At 49.9% G+C, this 19,527-nt stretch overlaps 2 protein-coding genes across 2 annotated transcripts; one reads left to right on the top strand and one right to left on the bottom strand.

The window, feature by feature from the left end:
* Window positions 1–4,042: 4,042 nt before the first annotated feature.
* On the bottom strand, window positions 4,043–13,313 carry CCS (copper chaperone for superoxide dismutase). The gene is made up of 8 exons (XM_012665657.1): window positions 13,211–13,313; window positions 12,822–12,894; window positions 9,217–9,354; window positions 8,828–9,005; window positions 8,266–8,326; window positions 4,633–4,710; window positions 4,457–4,560; window positions 4,043–4,353 (listed from the first exon to the last, which is right to left on the bottom strand). The coding sequence occupies exons 1-8, from the start codon at window positions 13,247–13,249 to the stop codon at window positions 4,200–4,202; spliced, it is 825 nt and encodes a 274-aa protein (XP_012521111.1). The 5' UTR covers window positions 13,250–13,313; the 3' UTR covers window positions 4,043–4,199.
* Window positions 13,314–13,434: 121 nt separating this feature from the next.
* On the top strand, window positions 13,435–16,326 carry CCDC87 (coiled-coil domain containing 87). The gene has a single exon (XM_012665342.1). It carries the CDS (start codon window positions 13,497–13,499, stop codon window positions 16,080–16,082), a length of 2,586 nt encoding a protein of 861 aa, XP_012520796.1. The 5' UTR covers window positions 13,435–13,496; the 3' UTR covers window positions 16,083–16,326.
* Window positions 16,327–19,527: the final 3,201 nt, after the last annotated feature.

Consider the following 19,527-nt stretch of genomic DNA (forward strand, 5'->3'; position numbering starts at 1 on the left):
GCAGGGGTATGATCATAGCTCACTGTAACCTCAAATTCCTGGGCTTATGCAATCCTCCTGCCTTAACCTCCCAAGTAGCTGGGACTAGAGCTGCATGCCAAGATGTCCAGCTAATTTTTCTGTAGAGACAGTAACTCAATATGCTGCCTAGCCTGGCCTCCAACTCCTGGCTTCAAGTGATCCTCCATCATCTGGGACTCCCAAAGTGCTGGGATTTGTGAGCCAGCACACCCAGCCGTTGATTGATTGATTGATTTATTGTCTCCCTATGTTGCCCAGGCTGGAATACAGTGGCTTTTCATAGATAATGATCATAGGGCGCTACAGCCTCAAATTCTAGGCCTCAAGGGATCTTCCCTCCTTAGCCTTTTGAGTATCTGGGACCACAGGCACACAGCACTGCACCAGACAACATGGGCAATCTTAACTTAATTATCACAATAGGCCTTTAAGATAAATGTATTAGTAACTCCGTTTCATAGAGGAGACTGAGGCAAAAAGACATTGCTCAAGTTCAAATGGTTAGGAAGTAGTAGAGCTGGCATCTGGACCCAAAGCCCTGTATATGTGCATGAGTAAGAATGATTATTAAACATGCCCGTACACAGAACATAAATACAGCTTTGATAACATTAATGAGAAGTTCATCCATTATGTAAAGATGTTCCTTTGGGAAAAAAACTCTTCAGAGCCAGAAAAAGATTTGTTCTTACAATGTCTTTAAGATCGTGGCCAACAGAGCAAGTGAGGATTTTAAAAATAAATGAATAAGGAAAGATGAAAGAACTGTCACAGACTAGAGACTAGGGAGACACAACAACTAAAAGCAATGTTCGATTTGGGATTGGATCCCAAAGAAGAAAAAGATCATTTGTGGAAAAACCGATAAAATTTGAATAAAGTCTGCAATTTGTAGTATTATCTTAATCTTAATTTACTGGTTTTGATCATTGCACTACATTTATATAAATTGGATTTGGAGGGAGCTTGGTGAAGAATACAGTGAAGTCCACTATTATTTTTCTATGTAAAATTTTAAAATAGATATAATTTTTTTTTTTTTTGAGACAGGGTCTTGCTCTGTCTCTTGGGCTAGAGTGCAGTGGAGTCATCATAGCTCACTCAAACTTCTGGGCTCAAGTTATCTTCCTGCCTCAGGGTCCCTAGTAGCTGGGACTACAGACGTGCCCCACCATACCTGGCTAATTATTTTTTTGTAGAGACAGGGTTCTTGATATGTTGCTCAGGCTGGTCTCAAACTCCTCTCCTCAAGCGATCCTCCTGCCTTGGCATCCCAAAATGCTTACAGGTGTGAACCACGGTGCCCAGCTAATTCCAGAACGTTTTAATCACCCCCCAAAAGAAACCTTGTATCCATTAACATTAACTCCCCATTCCTCCTTCCCCCAGCCCCTGATTATCACTAATGTTTCTGTCTGTATGGATTTTCCTATTCGAGACATTTAATATAAATGGAATCATACAATATGTGGCTTCTTGTGTCTAGCATCTTTCACTTAGCATAATGTTTCCAAGGTTCATCCATATTGCAACTTTTTTTTTTTTTGAGACAGAGTCTTGCTTTGTTGCACGGGCTAGAGTGGCGTGGCGTCAGCCTAGCTCACAGCAAACTCAAACTCCTGGGCTCTAGTGCTCCTCCTGTCTCAGCCTCCCAAGTAGCTGGGACTACAGGCATGAGCCACCACACCCAGCTAATTTTTTATTTCTGTTTTTAGTTGACTGGATAATTTTTTTTCTATTTTTAGTGGAGATGGGGTCTAGCTCTTGCTCAGAGCTGGTCTCAAACTCCTGAGCTCAAGCGATCCTCCCGCCTCGGCGGCCTCCCAGAGTGCTGGGATTACAGGTGTGAGCCACCGCGCTGGGCCATATTGCAACTTTTTGTTAGTCTAAAATAATTTCAGGGTGGGTGCAGTAGTTCACACCTGTAGTCCCAGGGATTTAGGAGGCTGAGTTGGGAGGATTTCTTGAGGCTAGGATTTCAAGACCAGCTGGGCAACCTATCTCTACAAAAAAAATGTTTTTAATTAGCTGAAAATCTTTGCTAAATTCAGGCATTTTTGTGCTACCTCTCAACTTTTGCCACATCTACAAACCATGTGTAGTTACTTAACAAATACTTTTCTTTAAATTGATTAACTTTTAAACTTATTTAAAAAGGAAATTTTAATATTAGCAAATACCTCTATAATGCCTACTGAATAGTACTATTAAATTCCAGGCTGTTTTTGAAATACTTTTTTTTTCTTTTTTTTTTTTATAGAGATAGGATCTCACTCTGTCACCCAAGCTGGAGTGCAGTGGGTGACAGAGTGCTTCCTATACTCCCTGGAACTCCAAGGCTTTGGGGAAGCCCTTGGACATGGCTAAACATCTTTGCCTACAGTTCCATTTCTTCTTTGCAGATGGGGCTATGTTTGAATAATGTTCTGTCATTTACAAATAAAGTTTGAAAAACCACACAGCTAGGAGTTTAGCCCAGGTACAGTTCAAGAATGGAGGTGAGAGGATGTCAAGGGTTGGCCGTGGGCAGAATCCAGGAGGAGTTTCTGCAATGACTTGAAGTGGAGAAAGACAGCTTAAGGCCCCGGGCTTAAAAGGATTTGGGGCCAGTGCAGGGGCTCACGCCTGTAATCCCAGCAATTTGGCAGGCAAAGGTGGGAGGATTGCTTGAGGCCAGGAGTTCGAGACCAGCCTGAGCAAGAAGGAGACCCCATCTCTACAAAAAATAGAAAAATTAGCTGGGCATCATGCCTGTAGTCCCAGCTACTTGGGAGGCTGAGGCAGGAGGATAGCTTGACCCCAGGAATTTGAGGCTGCAGTGAGGCAGCCACTATGATGACGCCACTGCACTCTAGCCCGGTGACAGAGCAAGACTGTCTGAAAAAATAATAATGATGAAAATAATAAAAAAAAGGATTTGGCTCCTGGGAAACAAGGGGAGCTGGAAAACAACCAGCATAGGTGTGGCAAGAAAGAGCAGGCTCCAAGAGTTGGGGCTAGCGGTGGAGCCAGCAGCCTTGGCGGGGGAAAGGCAGGGCCTGGGGATGCGAGCAGAGCCAGGGGCCTCGAAGCCAAGGCCAACTAACTGTAAAACCACCCACCTGGTTCCAAGCAGGCAGCACAGGGGCAAAGTTTGTAGTCCAACAGCTCACCTGTCATAAAAGCAGCTTTGTTAAGGATGGGCAAGCCGTCCAGTGGAGGTGGGGCTAGGGGGACAGAAGAGAGTAGTAGAGGCCCTGAATCCAAGGCCCTATGAACTATCTCTTGGGTAGCAGCCACCCATCCATAGAAGAGGGGAGCGTCACTGGGGCTGCCTCCGAGGGCCCCACATGGCCTCAGAATCAGCCGCTGCTCCCTTAACTTACTGTGTGCCAGCCTCTGGGCTAAGCACTTTACTTATGAAGTTAATTGTCTTTTACATGTGAGTAAGAGAAAGCAACTCAAGCCTGGTTAACTTTTTAAAAAGGGGGAGAGGCGCTGAGAAGACACAAGAGTGTCCCTTGATTCCCAGGACAGGAGACAGCTGGCCTCAGGAAAGGTCTGAAGGGGGACTCCAGAGCGACTGGGATTCCCCAGGGACTCACGGGCTCTTCCTATGCATCTGCCTCATTCCTCCCCCTCGGCAGACGGGCTTTCCCCGATACTCAGTCAACAAGGCAGGGAGAAGAGGGCCACCTAAAGTTCCCATATTCTCATGTTACGAGTCCAACCACGGGAAGAAACTAATGCTGGGTCTGTCCTGGCTCCTCAGGGAAAGCATGGCCCATCCTGGGTCAGGTTTCCATTTTGGTTGCAATCACCCGTAGTGAGAGGAGGGGAGCAGGCCACAAACAGAAACTTCACTGCTGGGGCCCTTACTGTGACCCCAAGGAGGAAGAGGGGGCCCTCCATGTGTGTGTGGATTTGAATACAGGTTTGGCTCCAAACGAAGAGGTGGCCCTGCATGTAGAGGGCAGAGGCAGAGAGACTATGTTCACCAAGCCCATTGAGGGACACCAAGACACACACACAACACAAAGTTCCATATGAAAATAAACTTTAATTTGCTAAGGGAACATCACAGCAACCCCTACATATCCTGAACCTAGTTCTCCAAGGACCAGGCAAGCAAGGTCCCCACTGCCCCCTCTGGAAGTGGAAAGTATTTGGCTAGGACAATAACAGAGGGGAGGCCATGCTCAAAGGTGGGCAGGGGGTTGGGCTGACTGCTTTCGGCCCTCGCCGGCGATGGGCCGGCCTCGCTCCTCCCAGATGGTGAGGCCGTCACAGGAGCAGATCTGCTTGGGGTTCTGGAAAAGGCCGGCAGAGCGTGCAATGATGCCACAGGCCAACCTGCAGAAGAACGTGTGGTCAAGAGTAGGTCCCTGTTTGGGCCCGCCTGGCGTTCCGTGTGCACCACAGGCAGTGCACAGCTACCAGGGTCTGCGCCACTCACCTCTCCCCAGAATTCCCCGTGATCTTGGATAAGGGATGGCCGCCTCGGCCCAGGTCATCTTCTCCCTCGTCGATAACCAGGCTGCGGCCAATCACGTCCCACACCTTTCAGGGGAGACAACAGCCTCAGACCGTGGACCCCATTAGGAAGGGTTCCCACCTTCTTTTCCACTTTACCTTCAGCTGCTCATCTTCTATCCTGAAGATGGCACGGCCGTCAGCATCAGCGTGGACATTGCCCAAGTCTCCACGGTGCTGGAATGAGACCCGGTGCGGGGTTAGGGGTTGAGGGAGATGGGTCACACGGGGCAAAGCTGCGATCTTCTGACTTTCCAGTATCTGATGCCTCTTCCCACTTCCCAAAAGTACCAATTTCCTGCTGTGGATACAGTCTGGTAGGCAGTCCAGGACTCAAGGAAGGCAACAGGACACTCCCTCCCTGAAACTGAAATCCTGGGCCGAATGACACTGTGCTGAGAAGAACCAGCAGAAGTGCCCCCTTCCTGTGCAGTCGTCCCCATCGGAGCACACTGCTTCTCCTCTGAGGCTGCTGCCCGCTTGCTTCCCAGCCGCCAGTTAGCGTGGTTCTCCAGCCTCCTGCTGCCTCTGAGAGCCCTTGGATGTCTTTAATTCCCATAGGCTTATGTCGGCCAGGCCTGGCTTCCCCGCCCATCGCAGCCAGCCAGCGTCAGCTCCCGACCCCCAGCCTCCAGGAACAGAGAGAAATATAAGGGGGCAAAGGGCCTATCTTGCCCCCAGAAGCTGGCTCTGCCCACCTTCTCCCTTGAAGGTAATGAAAAATGTCAGACACATTCTGTAGGCATGGTGGGGAATATGTATGGTCACCACTCTCAAGGGACATGTGACATGGTGGGAGCCATATATGGAACAGACTAGTGATGATGAAACACAGGCTGAGTACAACAGTTGGTGTATGTGAGGGTGACAGGACCTTACTGGGGAGCCACAGAAACCCACATCTGTGCAATTAAATTGTTCCCAACCTGACACTCTGGGCAGACACAAGTGCCCATGCCAGCGTGAACTGGTCCCCGTGACCTCGCTGCTCAACAACAAGGCGTTTCACCGTGCGACGGGGCTGACAAGCAGCAGGCAGCACCGGTTCTGCTTTATCTTGTTTTCCAGAGGGACATCTGCTGCTTGCACCTGGCACTTTTTGTTACGCCCTGTGTTGGGGACTTTAATGGTAGAAACAGCCTTGAGGAGTGACTGGGGGCTGAGCTAAAGGAGCAGCCTAGGCAGTGTGGCATGACCCAGAATGGGGTCAGGGAGAGGCAGCCTTTCCGGTCCCTGCCCCCAGCACACAGGCAAGTCCAACTGGGCCAGGGGAGGCCTTGAATGTCACACCAAGAAGCTGGGCCCAGCCTGTACTCTCGGGCACTAGGGTGCCAAGAAGGGCTTCAGGCTGGGCGTGGCCTGGTTACTCCAAGCTTCGAAGCAATCCCTCTAGTACAGCACATGAAGAGGAAGGATTGGAGGGAGAAGGGGAGAGAAGGGAAGGAAGCTTAGGAGACATGCAAGGGACAACCAGCCTTGGAGATCAATTCCCACATTAAATTCTTTTCCATCTGGGAAAACCAGATGCTGAAACTCAAAAGAACTTGCCAGTCGTCATGGCGGCCTTGGACGCTCAGCTCTTGTTCAGTCCCTCCTCATCGATATCAAGGGCTCAGGTGTGACACAGGTGCCTCCCCCAGGTGAGGCATGGAGTGAAGCCACAGGTCACAGGCAGTCTCTTCCCCTTCACAAACGCTCCTTGCCATTTCACGCCCCAGGGTTTTGCCTAGGAAGTTCCCTCAGCTGGGCCTGCCATTCCCACTCTTGCCCTCTCCACCGGCCAGTTCCTGCCAAGCATCTTTCAAGGCTCAATGAGGCAAACAGCCTCTGTGATACACCTCTCTTATTCATGTGCTGGCGTGACTTACCCCCCTGGAGTGTGGGCTGGACCTAGTGTCACTTCCAAGATTCGATTACAAAAAGAATGTGGCTTCAGTCTGGGATACCCTCTCGCTCTCTCAGGCACTTGCTCTGAGAGAAGCCAGCTCATGTAGTGAGCTGCCCAAGGGGGAGGCCCACGTGGCAAAGGACTGATGTCCCTGGCCAACAGCCAGGGAGGACCTGAGGCTGCCAACAGCAACATGAGCAAGCTTGGAAGCAGATCCTCCCCATGTCCAGCCCTGAGAAGACTGCAGCCCTGGGAGAGACTCTGAGCCGCAGGCACCCGGCTAATCTGCAACCAGGTTCCTGCCCCAGAGAAACAGATAATACATGTTTGTTGTTTCAGATCGCTAATTTTGGCATATTTGGTTCTCAGCAATAGATCACTACTAACACACTGAGCACAAGCACGGCCCTGTGCGAAGGACTCGATAGAAACACCTTCCCTACTTCCCAGGGTGGGCAATAAAAACTTCTGACCATTAGAAATGTGACTGCTATCCAAAGTCCAAAAAATCAGTTACATGAATTAAGAAACACCTACCACGATTTCATTTGTTTTGTGGAGGAAGGCTGCAAATTTTTGAGATAGAAAATAAAAACAAAATCCTGAGTTCTGGGAGGACCTAAAGAGAAGTCAGCAGTTTCCCAGGATCAGGAGCCAGAACCTGCCCTGGGGCTGTATCTCCAGGTGCAGAGGGAACACATGCCGCCCGACGGAGGAGAGGACACCAGGTGTGTGGCAGGGCACTAAAAAACATCAAGTCACAGAGAGGAAGGGCGACCCTCTGTTCGCCTCCCAGCCGCTCAGAAGACAGCAAGGAGAAAGCCTCAGCTCAGTGTGAACAGGCCTTGAACGCCTCTCTAACATTTGCTAATCTCCACTCTGACAAAGATAGAGCGGGCTCGGGCTCGGCCACGCCACCCCGACCCGCCCGATCTCGTCTGACGAAGCAGGCAACATCCCGAAACCTTGCAGGCCAGTCTCTGGCAGGACTTTAATAACATTTTTGGGCTTTCATTGATTTATTTTTATAATGATCTTCCTCTTATGGCTAGAAGTACTGGCTTTTCATTCACTTTGCTGATATCAAGTTTCCTTTTAAAAATAAATTTATCTTAATTACATAAAATAATGTCTTCATTTGCTTCAAAATAACAATGGAGAAGGGCCAGGGGTATAGATGAAACATGATTGGCCCATGATTTAAAGTTGGGTGATAGGAACATGGGAGTTCATGACACTAGTTCCTCTATTTTGCAATATGTTGGAAACCTTCCATAATGGATGTAAAAATTAAAAAAAAAAAAACTAAATTTACCTAAGGAAACAAAATGAGTCCATTAAATCAAATGATAGAGTAACTAACAGCACAAGTATTAACAGTACTGAGATGAGGCAAAAAACCCATTAAGGCAGCAAGTGATTCCCTGAAGATAGGAAAACAATCTCCGGTGAAAAATGAAAGTCCAGGACCAGGCGCGAGAGGCAGTGTGACGGACAGCCTTTTCAGTTTGGTAAAACCTTCAATTCCACACCTTTGCCTTCTCCAGCAAGCTTTCTCCCGCTGCCCCTCAGGCTGGAGCAGCTGCTCATTCTGCACTCCCGGGTCCTCCCCACGGCACGGGATTCAGTGATCTCCCCCGCTACGCTGTGCTGTGTTGTACTGGATCCCCTGGCCCTTGACCATAGGAAATGTCAATAAACGTTTCCAAACTAAACAAAACAAAGTGAGGGGACAAGACCCCACCAAAAAGGAATCACACCGTAAGGCCTCGAGAGCTGCCGGCACTGCCTCTGGGACCCTGGGTTCTCTCCCAGCCCAAGCGCGAGCCCAGAACACCACTTACCCGGTCAGAGTCCTGGGGGCCACCATGAGATGCTCCGTCAGGGTTAAAGTGGTCCCCACAGCTAAGAAGGAAAGGTAGCAGGTGGGCAGCAAAGTGGCTTACAGGCCAGGAGGTCCACCCTCTTATCTACATGTGTTTCATTCATTCATTCAACACACAGGCCTACTCTGTGCTGGGCTTTGGGTTGAGACATTGGAAAGAACTGGACATGGGTCCTTTCCTCAATAAGCTTCCAGTCCAGGGGAAACGCAAATGAGTAAGCAGCTAGTTATACCACGACAAATATCATGACATGGGGACTCTTCTTCTCCTGTGTCCAGGAGTCCCCTTCTGTGTCAGAGGCAGTGAGGTGTTACGGGCCGGAGCTTCGAGGTCAGATCTTGATTCAGATCCCAACTCTACCTTTTACCTGCTCCAGGGCCTTTGGCAAGTCATTTTACCTCTCTGAGCCTGTTTCCCCATCTGCAGATTGGGCCTGTGTGCGCCTCACACAGTACTTGTGAGGACCAAGTGTGAAAATGTGAGGCTCAGGATGCTACCAAGGACATTTCAGACAACGTACCTGTTGCAGTTCTGCGTGAGGTCCCCGTACTGATGGACGTGCAGCCCGTGTAGCCCAGGCTCCAGGCCATCAATGGTCCCCTCGATAAGACAGCGCTCAGGGGTCAGCTGTAGGAAGCGCACTACGCCCTGCACGGTGCCAGGCCCCCCTAGAATGGCCACTGCTGCCCCCAAATTATCTGCAAGGTATTAGACACTCAGGCTGGCTCGCCACCTCCCCCAGCCCCTTCATTAGCTCAGAAAGGGCACGGAAAGAGTCTCACAAAACTTTTATGTCTTCCCTAAAGCCACTCCAACCCAGGGCCCAAGAATCCTATGGTTAGATTCGTACCATTTGTGGGCCACCTCCCTCCCAGAGAGGCGGAAGCCAAGGCCATAGCAGTCACTTACGCGATTGGTCGCTGCCCATCCCCTTGAGTACTGCCTGGCGCCCCGTGCCTTCCAGGAGGGCCTGCACCTCCTGGCTGGGCAGAGTGGTCTGCACCAGGACCATCTGGTTCTCCAAGTGCACCTCCACACCCTGGACACCTGGGAGGAGAGAGGGCAGAGGGCAGCAGAGGGCTGTCACCTTGTGCTGGCAGCAGGGAAGAGAGAATCACATGGCGATAGCCCATCCCCATTTCCACCAATTTTCCTGTGGCCGGAGGCGTGCACGGAAGCTGCCTTCTAGTTGTGTCACCTCGAGGAAGCCTCTTAAGCTCTCCACGTCTGTTTCTGTACATATCAAGTGAGGATAATGCTCCCATGCCCCCAAGACTTTTATGAGTGCTAGCTACATGCCAGGCACAGTTTATAACTTTCGAAACATAGATAATTCTTTGAAAAATGTTTTTATAAATGTGGGCTATCCAGGCCAGGCAAGGTGGCTCATGCCTGTAATCCCAACACTTTGGGAGGCTGAGGTAGGAGAATCGCTTGAGGCCAGGAGTTCGAGACTAGCCTGGGCAACATAGTGAGACCCCCATCTATACACAATACAGAAAAAAACCAGAAGCATTATTCACGATAGGCAAAAGGTGAAAACAGCCCAAATGCCCAAGAACTGATGGATGGATAAACAAAACGTGGCATCCATACAATGGAATACTACTCAGCAATGAAAAGGAATGTAGCACTGATACACGCTGCAATGTGGATCTTGGACCTTGAAATGTCATGCTACGTGAAAGCCAGTCACAAAAGACCGCATACATTATACAGTACCATTTATATGAAATGTCCAGAATAGGTAAATCTACAGAGACAGAAAATAGATTAGGGAGTAGAGGTAAGAAAATAGGAGGGTGAAAGCTAATGGCTACAGAATTTCTTTATGAAATGATGAAAACGTAAAATTGACAGTGGAGAGACGGTTGCATAACCCTGTGAATATACTAAAAACAATTGAATTGTATATTTTAAATGGATGAATGTTATGGTATGTAACAACCGAATTGTATACTCTAAACAGGTGAATGTTATGGTATGTGAATTGTATCTCAATAAAGCTATTACACACATTTAAAAAAGGGGAGGGCACTATGACCATCACGGGAGCTAAGATTTACTGGGCACACATTGTTTTTATGTGTTTTACCTGTATTAACTCATGTGATACTCACAGTAACCCTGTGAGTTAGGGACTCTTACCCCTATTTTACAGATGAGAAAACTGAGATTTAAGGAACTTGCTCAAAGTCATGTTGTAATAAGTTGTGGAACTGGAATACATTCCAGGCTGCCAAGCTTCAGAGCCCAAGCACTTAACCCAGACATTCTGCTCACCCTAGGACAGTGGCCGTAGCCCCCAGCTGGGTAAGGACCACACCCCTTGTTTTCCTGTAGTAGCTCCCACTTCCCACGAGTAACTCACACTGCACTGATTATAAGCCTGTTTACTCACTAGGCTGCCAGCTTTGCGAGGGCAGGAGCTCTGCGTCGTTCACAAGGGTCAAGTTCAACAGTCAGTGTATCAAAAAAGAGCCTATGGAGTCCCCATTGCCCTTGAAAGCCCTGAAGTCAGCCCTGTGTACACAAGCCTGCAGGGTGATTCTCACACATGCTCAGGGACAGTCTCATGTAACACACCACAGCATCTGAGGTATGATGTTAAAAATCACTCTGGCTTCTACATGGAAGAACTATTGGAGGGTGGAACAGAGGCAACACCCCCTCTGGAGCCCACAGACAAGGTTCTTATATGGGCCAGGGAGAGGTCGCTTGGATTAGTGTGGAGGCCTGAGTATGCTGTGGACACACAGTAGATGAGACTTCCTGATGGACTGGCCTCAGCATAGGGGGGTTCCTAGACCCTAGGGTCTCCTAAGAACTGATTCTCTTCTCCCTCTTGGGGAGGGCCCCAAGTGGGAAACTCCTTATAACTATGCACCTCCTGCATTCTTGACCTGAGTCTGAACCAAGAAGAAGGCTGCTTCACCAGCTAAGCACCAATTCAGTTCAGCTGGTGAACCTCAACGAGCGGCCAGGCCGGCCCTTGGTTAGCTCAGAGTCCAGTGAGGGAGAAAAGAGAAGACCATGGGGAACTCCACAATGAGTGATAAGGATTCAAGGGGGTCAGCCCCAGGCTGGAAGATTCTCCCACTTCCCCCTGGGAGGAGAGCAAAGCCCTCTTTCCCAAGGCCCCACGCCTCCCGGGAGCCTCCTGAGAGCAACTGTCTCTGTGCATTCTGGGAAACTACAACTTTCCTGTCCAGCCCATCAGAAAGTCAAGCTCATTCCAGCAAACCAGACCAGAAAACACAGAGTCACCAGAAGTCCTTAGCTGGTGCCCATGAGACCTGCTGAGGACTGTACATGTCCCTGGGTCCAACAGAAAGTCCAGCCATCTGCTCTCCCAGCAAGAATGTTTTACAGGAAGTGGAGGGCCCCATATTCTGGGAAAGCTTTGGTCAGAAAACTCCCAGTGGAATGGCTCAGTCTCCATGAGACCCTTACCTCCACCCAAAACACATGGTCTAAGCAAGCCCAGCTTTGAGCTCTGTCGCCTCAAGTCTCCTTCCACTCAGATCACCACCTGTAAGCCCTTCCTCTCATAATCCCCCAAGATTTACTGGGCTCTTATTACATGCCAAAGACTTTTCTAAGGTGCTTTACCCGTATTAACTAATTTACTCTTCATGACAATCCTCCAGGATAGCTTCTATTATCATCCCCATTTAAACACTGAAGAAAACAAAGTCACAAAAAGTAACATGCATGAAGTCAGTGCCATTAAGTGGCACAAAGAGGATTTGGACCCAAACAAGTCTGACCCTAGAGCTCATACCCCTAACCACTATGCACATGGCCACCCTACACAGAGTCCAGTGCTACCACTGTCCCAGTTTCAGAACCCACCTCATCTCATTCCCTCTCAGGACTGCTCTTCCATCGTGTGTTCTGAATGCCACCCAGACGGCGCTTGCATGCTCATTTTTGCCTGAGTGCAGGGACTGTGCCTGATACCCCTGTGAGCCTTCTCCCTACAAAGCCCCCAGGGTCTGGTCCATACCTGCCAAATGACTGGATGAACATTTAACAGAACCAGAGCAAGTCAGTTTCCAGCACCATGCCAGTGGCTCGCTTTCTCAGATCTTTCTGATTATGCCCGGTCATCTCCAGACCAGCTGGCCTTTTAAGAACCAGAAGCTATCTAGGATGGTACAGGGCCAGGACTGCTGTTTGCTTTGTCAAGATCACACTGTTTCCCAAGCAAGAACTGCCTGTTTTCCAGGGCACTCGCTCTGTAGAGGGGGCCACACTCAGCCTAGCTCTTCACTCCCCAGGGCACCTGAGGTTCAGGACAGCAGGACAGGTAGTTAGAGCCAGTAGAGGGCTCTGACAGGGCATACTTGAGAGCTCTAGGCTCCGCCTCTGGGTCTGTGTGTGACTCAGAACATTCCTTCCACCCTCTGGGTTTCAGCACCTGTAAAATGGGAGTCGGGTGGGCTTAAGAGATTTGCCTGGTCCCTCCCAGAGGCCTCTGGACTGTGCAGAAAAGTTTATACGGCTCTTACCTGCCACCCCTTGCAGGGATTTGCGCACCGCGTCCACGCAGCTCTGACAGGTCATCTGCACGGCAAACTCCAGCTGCAAGGGCGGCGGGGATCGGCCGATGAGAGCTGGGGACGAGTCTGGCGTGACCCTGTTTCACCACCTTCCCTATGACCACCCGAAAGGCCTGGGGACACGCCCCATGTGACCCCCCTCTGCAATCTCCTTCTTCATTATCACTCATGATCATTCCGGGATCACCCCGCAACACTCAGGCCGGGGGCCCCGTTACCCTCGCACCCCAGTTTGACCCCGTGGCCCAGGCCCCGCTCCAGGTGCCCGCTCCTTACCCTCTCCCCGAGATAACAATCACCCCAGGGGCCGGGGCTCTCTGCCTGGCCTCCGCCCTCACCGTGCAGAGGGTCCCACGGTCCCCTGAGTCCGAAGCCATGGCGGACACAGTCACCGGTCGAAGGTCGCCACCTCCTCGGGTCCAGAAGCTCCCAACTAGTGCCGCGCCGCCGGGAGGCGGGGCCTTGGAAGCCACCTTTGCCCCGCCTCCCGGTGCGTGCGCACGCAAGGCCCTACTCCCGACGGGGGTGGGGGTCGCGCAGGCGCACTCGGGCCGCCCGGACTCTGGTTGCCTTAGTAACCGTTTGGCGTCCTCGGCGGCGGCCGCGGCCGCAGCCAGCTCTAACATGGAGCGGGAGAAGCCAGAGTCTGAGCTCCAGCGGTTTTACCAGCGGTTGCTGCGTCCGCTGTCGCTCTTTCCGCCCAGGGCGACGCCCCCGGCGCCTCAGAAGCGCCGCCCCCAGGAGGGCCGGATTCTGCAGACCTTCCCTCTCGCGAAGCTGAAGGTGGCGTCGCTGTGCCGCCAGGTGTCCAAGGTGCTGGCCGGCAGCGGGCTGGCAGCGCGGGTGCCTACCGAGGCCCGACGCCGTCTCATCCAGGTCATCCTGGACGAGCTAAAGTGCAGCTGGCAGGAGCCTCCCACCGAACTTAGTCTGAGCTACAGGAACAACGTGAGGCTGCGGCAGAGGCTGGAGTCCTACGTGCTGCTCAGCAGCGAGCAGCTCTTCTTACGCTACCTGCACCTGCTAGTGACCATGTCGACCCCCTCACGGGTCTTCACTGAGTCAGCCACCCTTACCCGGTTGACCGCCAGCCTCGCCACGGACTGCACACTTTTCCTCACCAGTCCCGACGTCTACCGTTGCCTGCTCGCCGACTTCCTGGCCGTGCTGAAGGTAGAGCAGGCCCACGCTGGCATGGATAAGCTGCGTCCCGTCTGCCCCACTGGGGTTTCCAAGCTGTGCCCAATCCCCTGGCCTCACAGCACTGGCTTCGCCCAAGTGCCATGCTCTAGCCTCAACCTGAACTACCTCATTCAACTCAGCCGCCCGCCAGAGTTTCTCAGCGAGCCCAGACTGGATCCAGTGAAGGAATTGGAGTCCATCCCTCAGCTGAAGAGGAGAAAGCCTCTCCGCTGGCTGCCCTCCATAGGAAAGAAGAGAGAAATCGACATTAGTGCATCACAGATTGTGTCACCGCCCAGCTTCTCTGTGACTCCCACCAGTGGGGCTTCCCTTTTCCCCACTTCACCTCTCAACTCCCAGCTCCGGAGAGGCCAGTCCATGCCCTCTCTGCGTGAGGGCTGGAAGCTGGCAGATGAGTTGGGCCTTCCTCCACTCCCACGTCGTCCCTTAACCCCTCTGGTCTTGGTTGCAGAGAGCAAACCAGAGCTGGCTGGGGACACTGTGGCTGAGGATCTGAAGCAGTTGATGAAGATCATGAAACTAGAGCGGACGCAACACCCACCACTGGACTCAGGCCTGCCCCCTCTCCTGGGGGTTGTGACCCACCACCCAGCGGCAGGGCATCGCATGGAGGAGCTGCAGAGGATGTTGAAGAACCTCCAGGAAGAAGAAGCCTCTGGAAAGTGGGACCTCCAACCCCCCAAATCCCCCCCACTTCAACCACAGCCATTGACCATTACTTTGAAGCTAAGAAATGAGGTTGTGGTCCAGGCAGCTGCTGTCCGAGTCTCTGATAGAAAGTTCTTGGATTCTTTCCATGTTGAGGGGGCTGGAGTCCTGTACAACCACCTGGCTGATGAACTGGACCCCAAAGTCATCGAAGAAATGGATGTTGATCAGTTTATTGGCAGTAATATCAGGGAGGTCTACAAGGAGTTGATGAGCCGTGTCTCTACTGACCACTTCCATTTTGACCAGGGGCCCCTGGTTGAGAATGCAGCAAATAAAGACTGGTCGGCCTTCCTGTCCTCAGCCTTTCTACGTCAAGGAAAACAGTCTCGAATCATCAACCCTGAGCTGGCTGGTCTTTACTCCCAGAGAGCAGATGCTTTACAGTCCAACCCTGAGAGGGTGCCCTCCGTCACATTACCCCAAGCTAGCAAAGGCTGGGAGAGGCGGTCAAACAAGGCCTCATGGATAAACTGGTGGAAAACCACCTTATCTGTGGATGACTACTTCAAGTACCTCACCAATCACGAGACAGATTTCCTCCATGTCATCTTCCAAATGTATGAAGAAGAAGTTCCTGTGGAGATAGTGGCCCCTGTCAAAGAGTCCCTAGAGATTCAGCACCCTCCCCCCTTGCTAGAATGTGAAGAGCCAGACTTTGTGCCAGGAGAGTGGGACTGGAACACGGTGCTGGAGCACAGGCTAGGAGCCTGGGAGACCAATCTCCTGGGAGAACCCCACAAAATCCTGAGCTTACAGAAGCGTCTGGAACGTCTGTGGTCTATGCTTGAGGTCCCTGACAAGGACCGGCTGGACATGGCCATCAAGTATAGCTCCAATGCCCGTCTGAGACAACTGCCCTCGTTGGTGAGTGCCTGGGAGCAGGCCCTGAAGCCCATTCAGCTGCGGGAGATGTTGCTGGGGAGACTGGAGTGGTTTGAGCGACAAGCCTCCAACCCCAACCGTTTCTTCCAAAAGACTTACTTGGGCCTGAGTCAGCCCCTGGAAGAGAATCACGTCCGAAGCCATCTTCACAGGAAGCTCAATCTAGTGGAATCTTCTTTGGCTTCCCTCCTGAAAGAGATTGAGTTAATTTTTGGAGAGCCAGTGACCTTCAAAGGGCGGCGCTACCTGGATAAAATGAAGCACGACAAAGTGGAGATGCTCTACTGGCTGCAACAACAGCGGCGAGTTCGCCACCTGCTCCGGGCCCAGAAGGCTTCCCACCATTCAGCCCTGCTCCGGAGGCTCAGCAGCCAGTCTTTAATTGCTCCCGGGAATACTCCCATTATGCTCTGACCAGCCCAAGTGCCTTCAGATTCCTCCCTCACTCCCAGACACCCCACTCACCCAGACCTCTTGACTACTGCGGAAGAAGAAATACGGGTGTCTATATCTGGAAGTACAGGGTTCCAGAACATTGTGCTCCAAACTACGAAGGGACTGAGATTAAAACTTTGTTTTAACAGTGAAAGTCATAAAAGAATCCCCAAGCCCAGTATTCCCATTTATGTCAACACTGGCATAATACAAGCAAAATCTCATCTATGAAAAGAACTGCGACCTTGGAGTTCATTGTGACGGGAAAGGTCAGACGGGCAAATCATGGTCTTTGGAACAACTCAGTTTAGCATTCCTGTCACACTGAGTGAAATTGGCTGACAAGAGCCCCTGATCAAGAGGCTCTATGGCATCATGCTAAAGAGCTAGGGCTCCAGAGTTAGCAGGTGTGGGTTTAAATCCCGGCCGTGTAGCCTTGGGCCAGTTACCTAACTTCTCTGCACCTGGATCATCATATGTCAGATGAAGGGGTGTGGTCTAGGTTTTCACTTCTTCCAGTTCTAGCACACTATTGGTATGGCTAAAATTAATTAAAATTTCACCAGTTAACAAGCACCTGGTAGAGAGGTATGTACCGAAAAGTAAGTCTCCTACCCATACCTATCTCCAATATCTCAGTTCCCCTCCCTGGGGTTAATAACTGTTACCAGCTTCTTGTATATCTTTCTATCTAGCAAACATTTATTGAGCACCTACTAGGCATTAGGTGCTTGGTCTATATCAATGAACAAAACAAAGATCCCTACCCTTTGTAGAGTTTGCATTCTACTACGGGGAAACAGGCAATAACCACAAACATAGTACCTAAGCACAGCGAATAATAGAATGTTAGAGGTGATGAGTACTGTGGAAAAAGAAAAAGTAATATCGGGTAAGGGAAAAGCGAGGGTAAAGGATGTAGTTTTAATTAGAGTGGTCAGTGTAGACCTCATTGAGAAGGTAAAGATATGAGTAAAGGCTTTAAGGAGATGAAAAAGGGAGCCCCATGGACACCTGGGAGGAGAACTTTCCTGACAGCCGTTGTAAAGCCCTAAGGCAGGCAGGTGCCTGGTATTCCGGGAGCAGCGAGGTGGCCGGTGTGGGTGGAGTGAAGGGAGGGGGAAAGATGAGTAAGAGGGGTCATGACAAGGTGCCAAGAAGCAAGTTAGATTATGTAAGTCCTTGTAGGCCATTGTGGGAACTATTTCAGAGATAGCCTATGCATGCATATTTGTATATATTATCTATTCATATATTTATAACCACACCAATGGTAGCACACTCTACTCCCATTTTGCCCTCTTTTTTCACCTAATATGCTTAGGACTCATTCCGTATCAGTACACATATAGCCACCTTATTCTTTTTGACAGCTACATCGTATCCCACTTTGTATATTTATATTTTATTTAACTAGTTCTGTGTTATTGGACATTTACAAACAAAAATAATGCTCTAAAAATCATCTTTTTCATCTATTTAGCATGTGCAACTATATCTATAGTTTAAGTTCCTTGAGGTAGAATTACATCTGAGTATAAGGGTTTGTAATTTTGATAGACATTCCCATTACCCTCCACAAAGGTTGTAACAGTTTGCATTCTCATCAACATGGCAGGAGTGGTACAGCTCTTTTAGAATTTGTCTAGCAGGTTTGCTGGTCCTCACTGGAAGACCCAATTTAAAAAAAAAAGCATTGTATGAGTGTACCTCTTCCACCACTCCCACCTATATGGTATGTTATCAAATTTTAAAATCTTTGTCTATCTAGTAGTTGTGTTTGTTTACTTGTGTTTTCATTTCTCTTATGCATGAAGTTGCATCTTTCATATATTTAAAAATTATTTGTGTTTCCTTTGCTGTAAAATACCCACACCCCTTGTCCACTTTTTGTTTTTTGACTGTTTTATTAAATATTTTGATTTGTCAGAGCTCTTTATATATTCAGGAAACTTAGTTAACACATTAGCAGCTAACACTTATTAAGTTCTTACCTTGTGCAGAACATTTTCCCTTCATGATTTCTTAGACACCTCACAACCACCTTGTGAAGGCTCTCCATTTTACAGCTGACAAGATGAAAGCTCAAAAAGGTATTAATAAAAATAACTTACCCAGGGTCATAAAGACAGTAAATGGGAGAGCCAGGACCCAAGCAGGGTCTGTCTGACCCTGAAGCCTGCATGTGTCTTCTTTGTGTACTAATTCTGGGAGATATCATAAGTGAACTCTTAGACACACTCTGCCTTACCTGTCTGTCTACACAGGTAACATGAGAGCTTCAGGAGAGGACCCCTGGTCCAAAAGATCTCCACCCACCATTTACTGATATGTAAACTTACAGCACTTCTCAAACTCCCACCACAGTACTCTTTAGAATGCAGGAACATAACCAAGCATCTTGGTCAGGATGAGGAATCGGGAGGGGGACAGCAGGGGCACTCTGTCACTCAGGGTGGAGTGCAGTGGTGTAGTCATGGCTCACAGCAGCCTCAAACTCCTGGGCTCGAGTGACCCTCCTGCCTCAGCCTCCTGGGTAGCTGGGACTACAGATGCGTGCCACTGCACCTGGCTAATATTTAAATTTTTTTGTTATTGAGACAGGGTCTCGTTATATTGACCAGGCTGGTCTGGACCTCCAGGCCTCAAGCAATCCTCCTACCTTGGCCTCCCAAAGTGCTTGGATTACAGGCATGAACCACCATGCCCGGCCTAAAGGCTTTTAATTTTTTAAATTTATGCAAAATTTGAATTCTACTTAGTGACATATCCATGTTTGTTTTAATATAAAAATGATGCTTGAGATTGCTTACCTTTGAGTTAACTGACCCTGCAGGCAGGCTGCCACATTTAGCATCTGTATTGTGGTTTCTCGTCTCTCCTGGCACACTGCTGCACACTGCTGCATTCTGCGCAAGTTACACAGAACGCAGGTGAGAAACGCTACAGCAGGGGTTGCCAAAGTTTTTCTGTAAAGGACCAGAAGGTAAATATTTTAGGCTTTGTGGGCCGATATGGGACCTCCAGCAAGACTCAACTTTGCTTTTGTTATGTAAAAGCAGTTACAGACAATACAGAAGCAAACAGGCAGGACTGTGTTTCAGAGAAAGGGGCAGAGATGGGAGCAAAGGCAGAAGTGAGGGTAGGGGGGCAGTGGGATACGCTGGGTCAGAGGCTGGCAGCTGCTGGGGCAGGGGCAGCAGAAGATGGGTCGACCAGAAGTGCTCATTCACTTGTAAAATGTCAAGGGCAAGGCCAGATGTAAAACTACAATTTAAAAAATAACAGGTAATTCTTCAAGTTGATCATCTATTAATAGCTACTAGATGAGCAGATTGGCTTTTGGTGATCTGGCTGCTCTGGGAAGCTGGGGCATGCAGAGCTGAAGCCAAGTGCCAAAGGGCACAGGCTGCTGGCGGGGGTG

Source organism: Propithecus coquereli, unplaced genomic scaffold (genome assembly GCF_000956105.1).
Source record: "Propithecus coquereli isolate 6110/MARCELLA unplaced genomic scaffold, Pcoq_1.0 Scaffold120, whole genome shotgun sequence".
Taxonomy (NCBI): Eukaryota; Metazoa; Chordata; class Mammalia; order Primates; family Indriidae; genus Propithecus; species Propithecus coquereli.

Coding starts and splice junctions, on each gene's coding strand:
- CCS (XM_012665657.1), bottom strand. CDS start 13,249: ATGGCTTCGGACTCAGGGGACCGTGGGACCCTCTGCACG. Junction 12,895..13,210: donor ACCGTGGGACCCTCTGCACG/GTGAGGGCGGAG, acceptor CCGCCCTTGCAG/CTGGAGTTTGCCGTGCAGAT. Junction 4,711..8,265: donor GCCCCCAGGACTCTGACCGG/GTAAGTGGTGTT, acceptor GTCTCATTCCAG/CACCGTGGAGACTTGGGCAA.
- CCDC87 (XM_012665342.1), top strand. CDS start 13,497: ATGGAGCGGGAGAAGCCAGAGTCTGAGCTCCAGCGGTTTTACCAGCGG.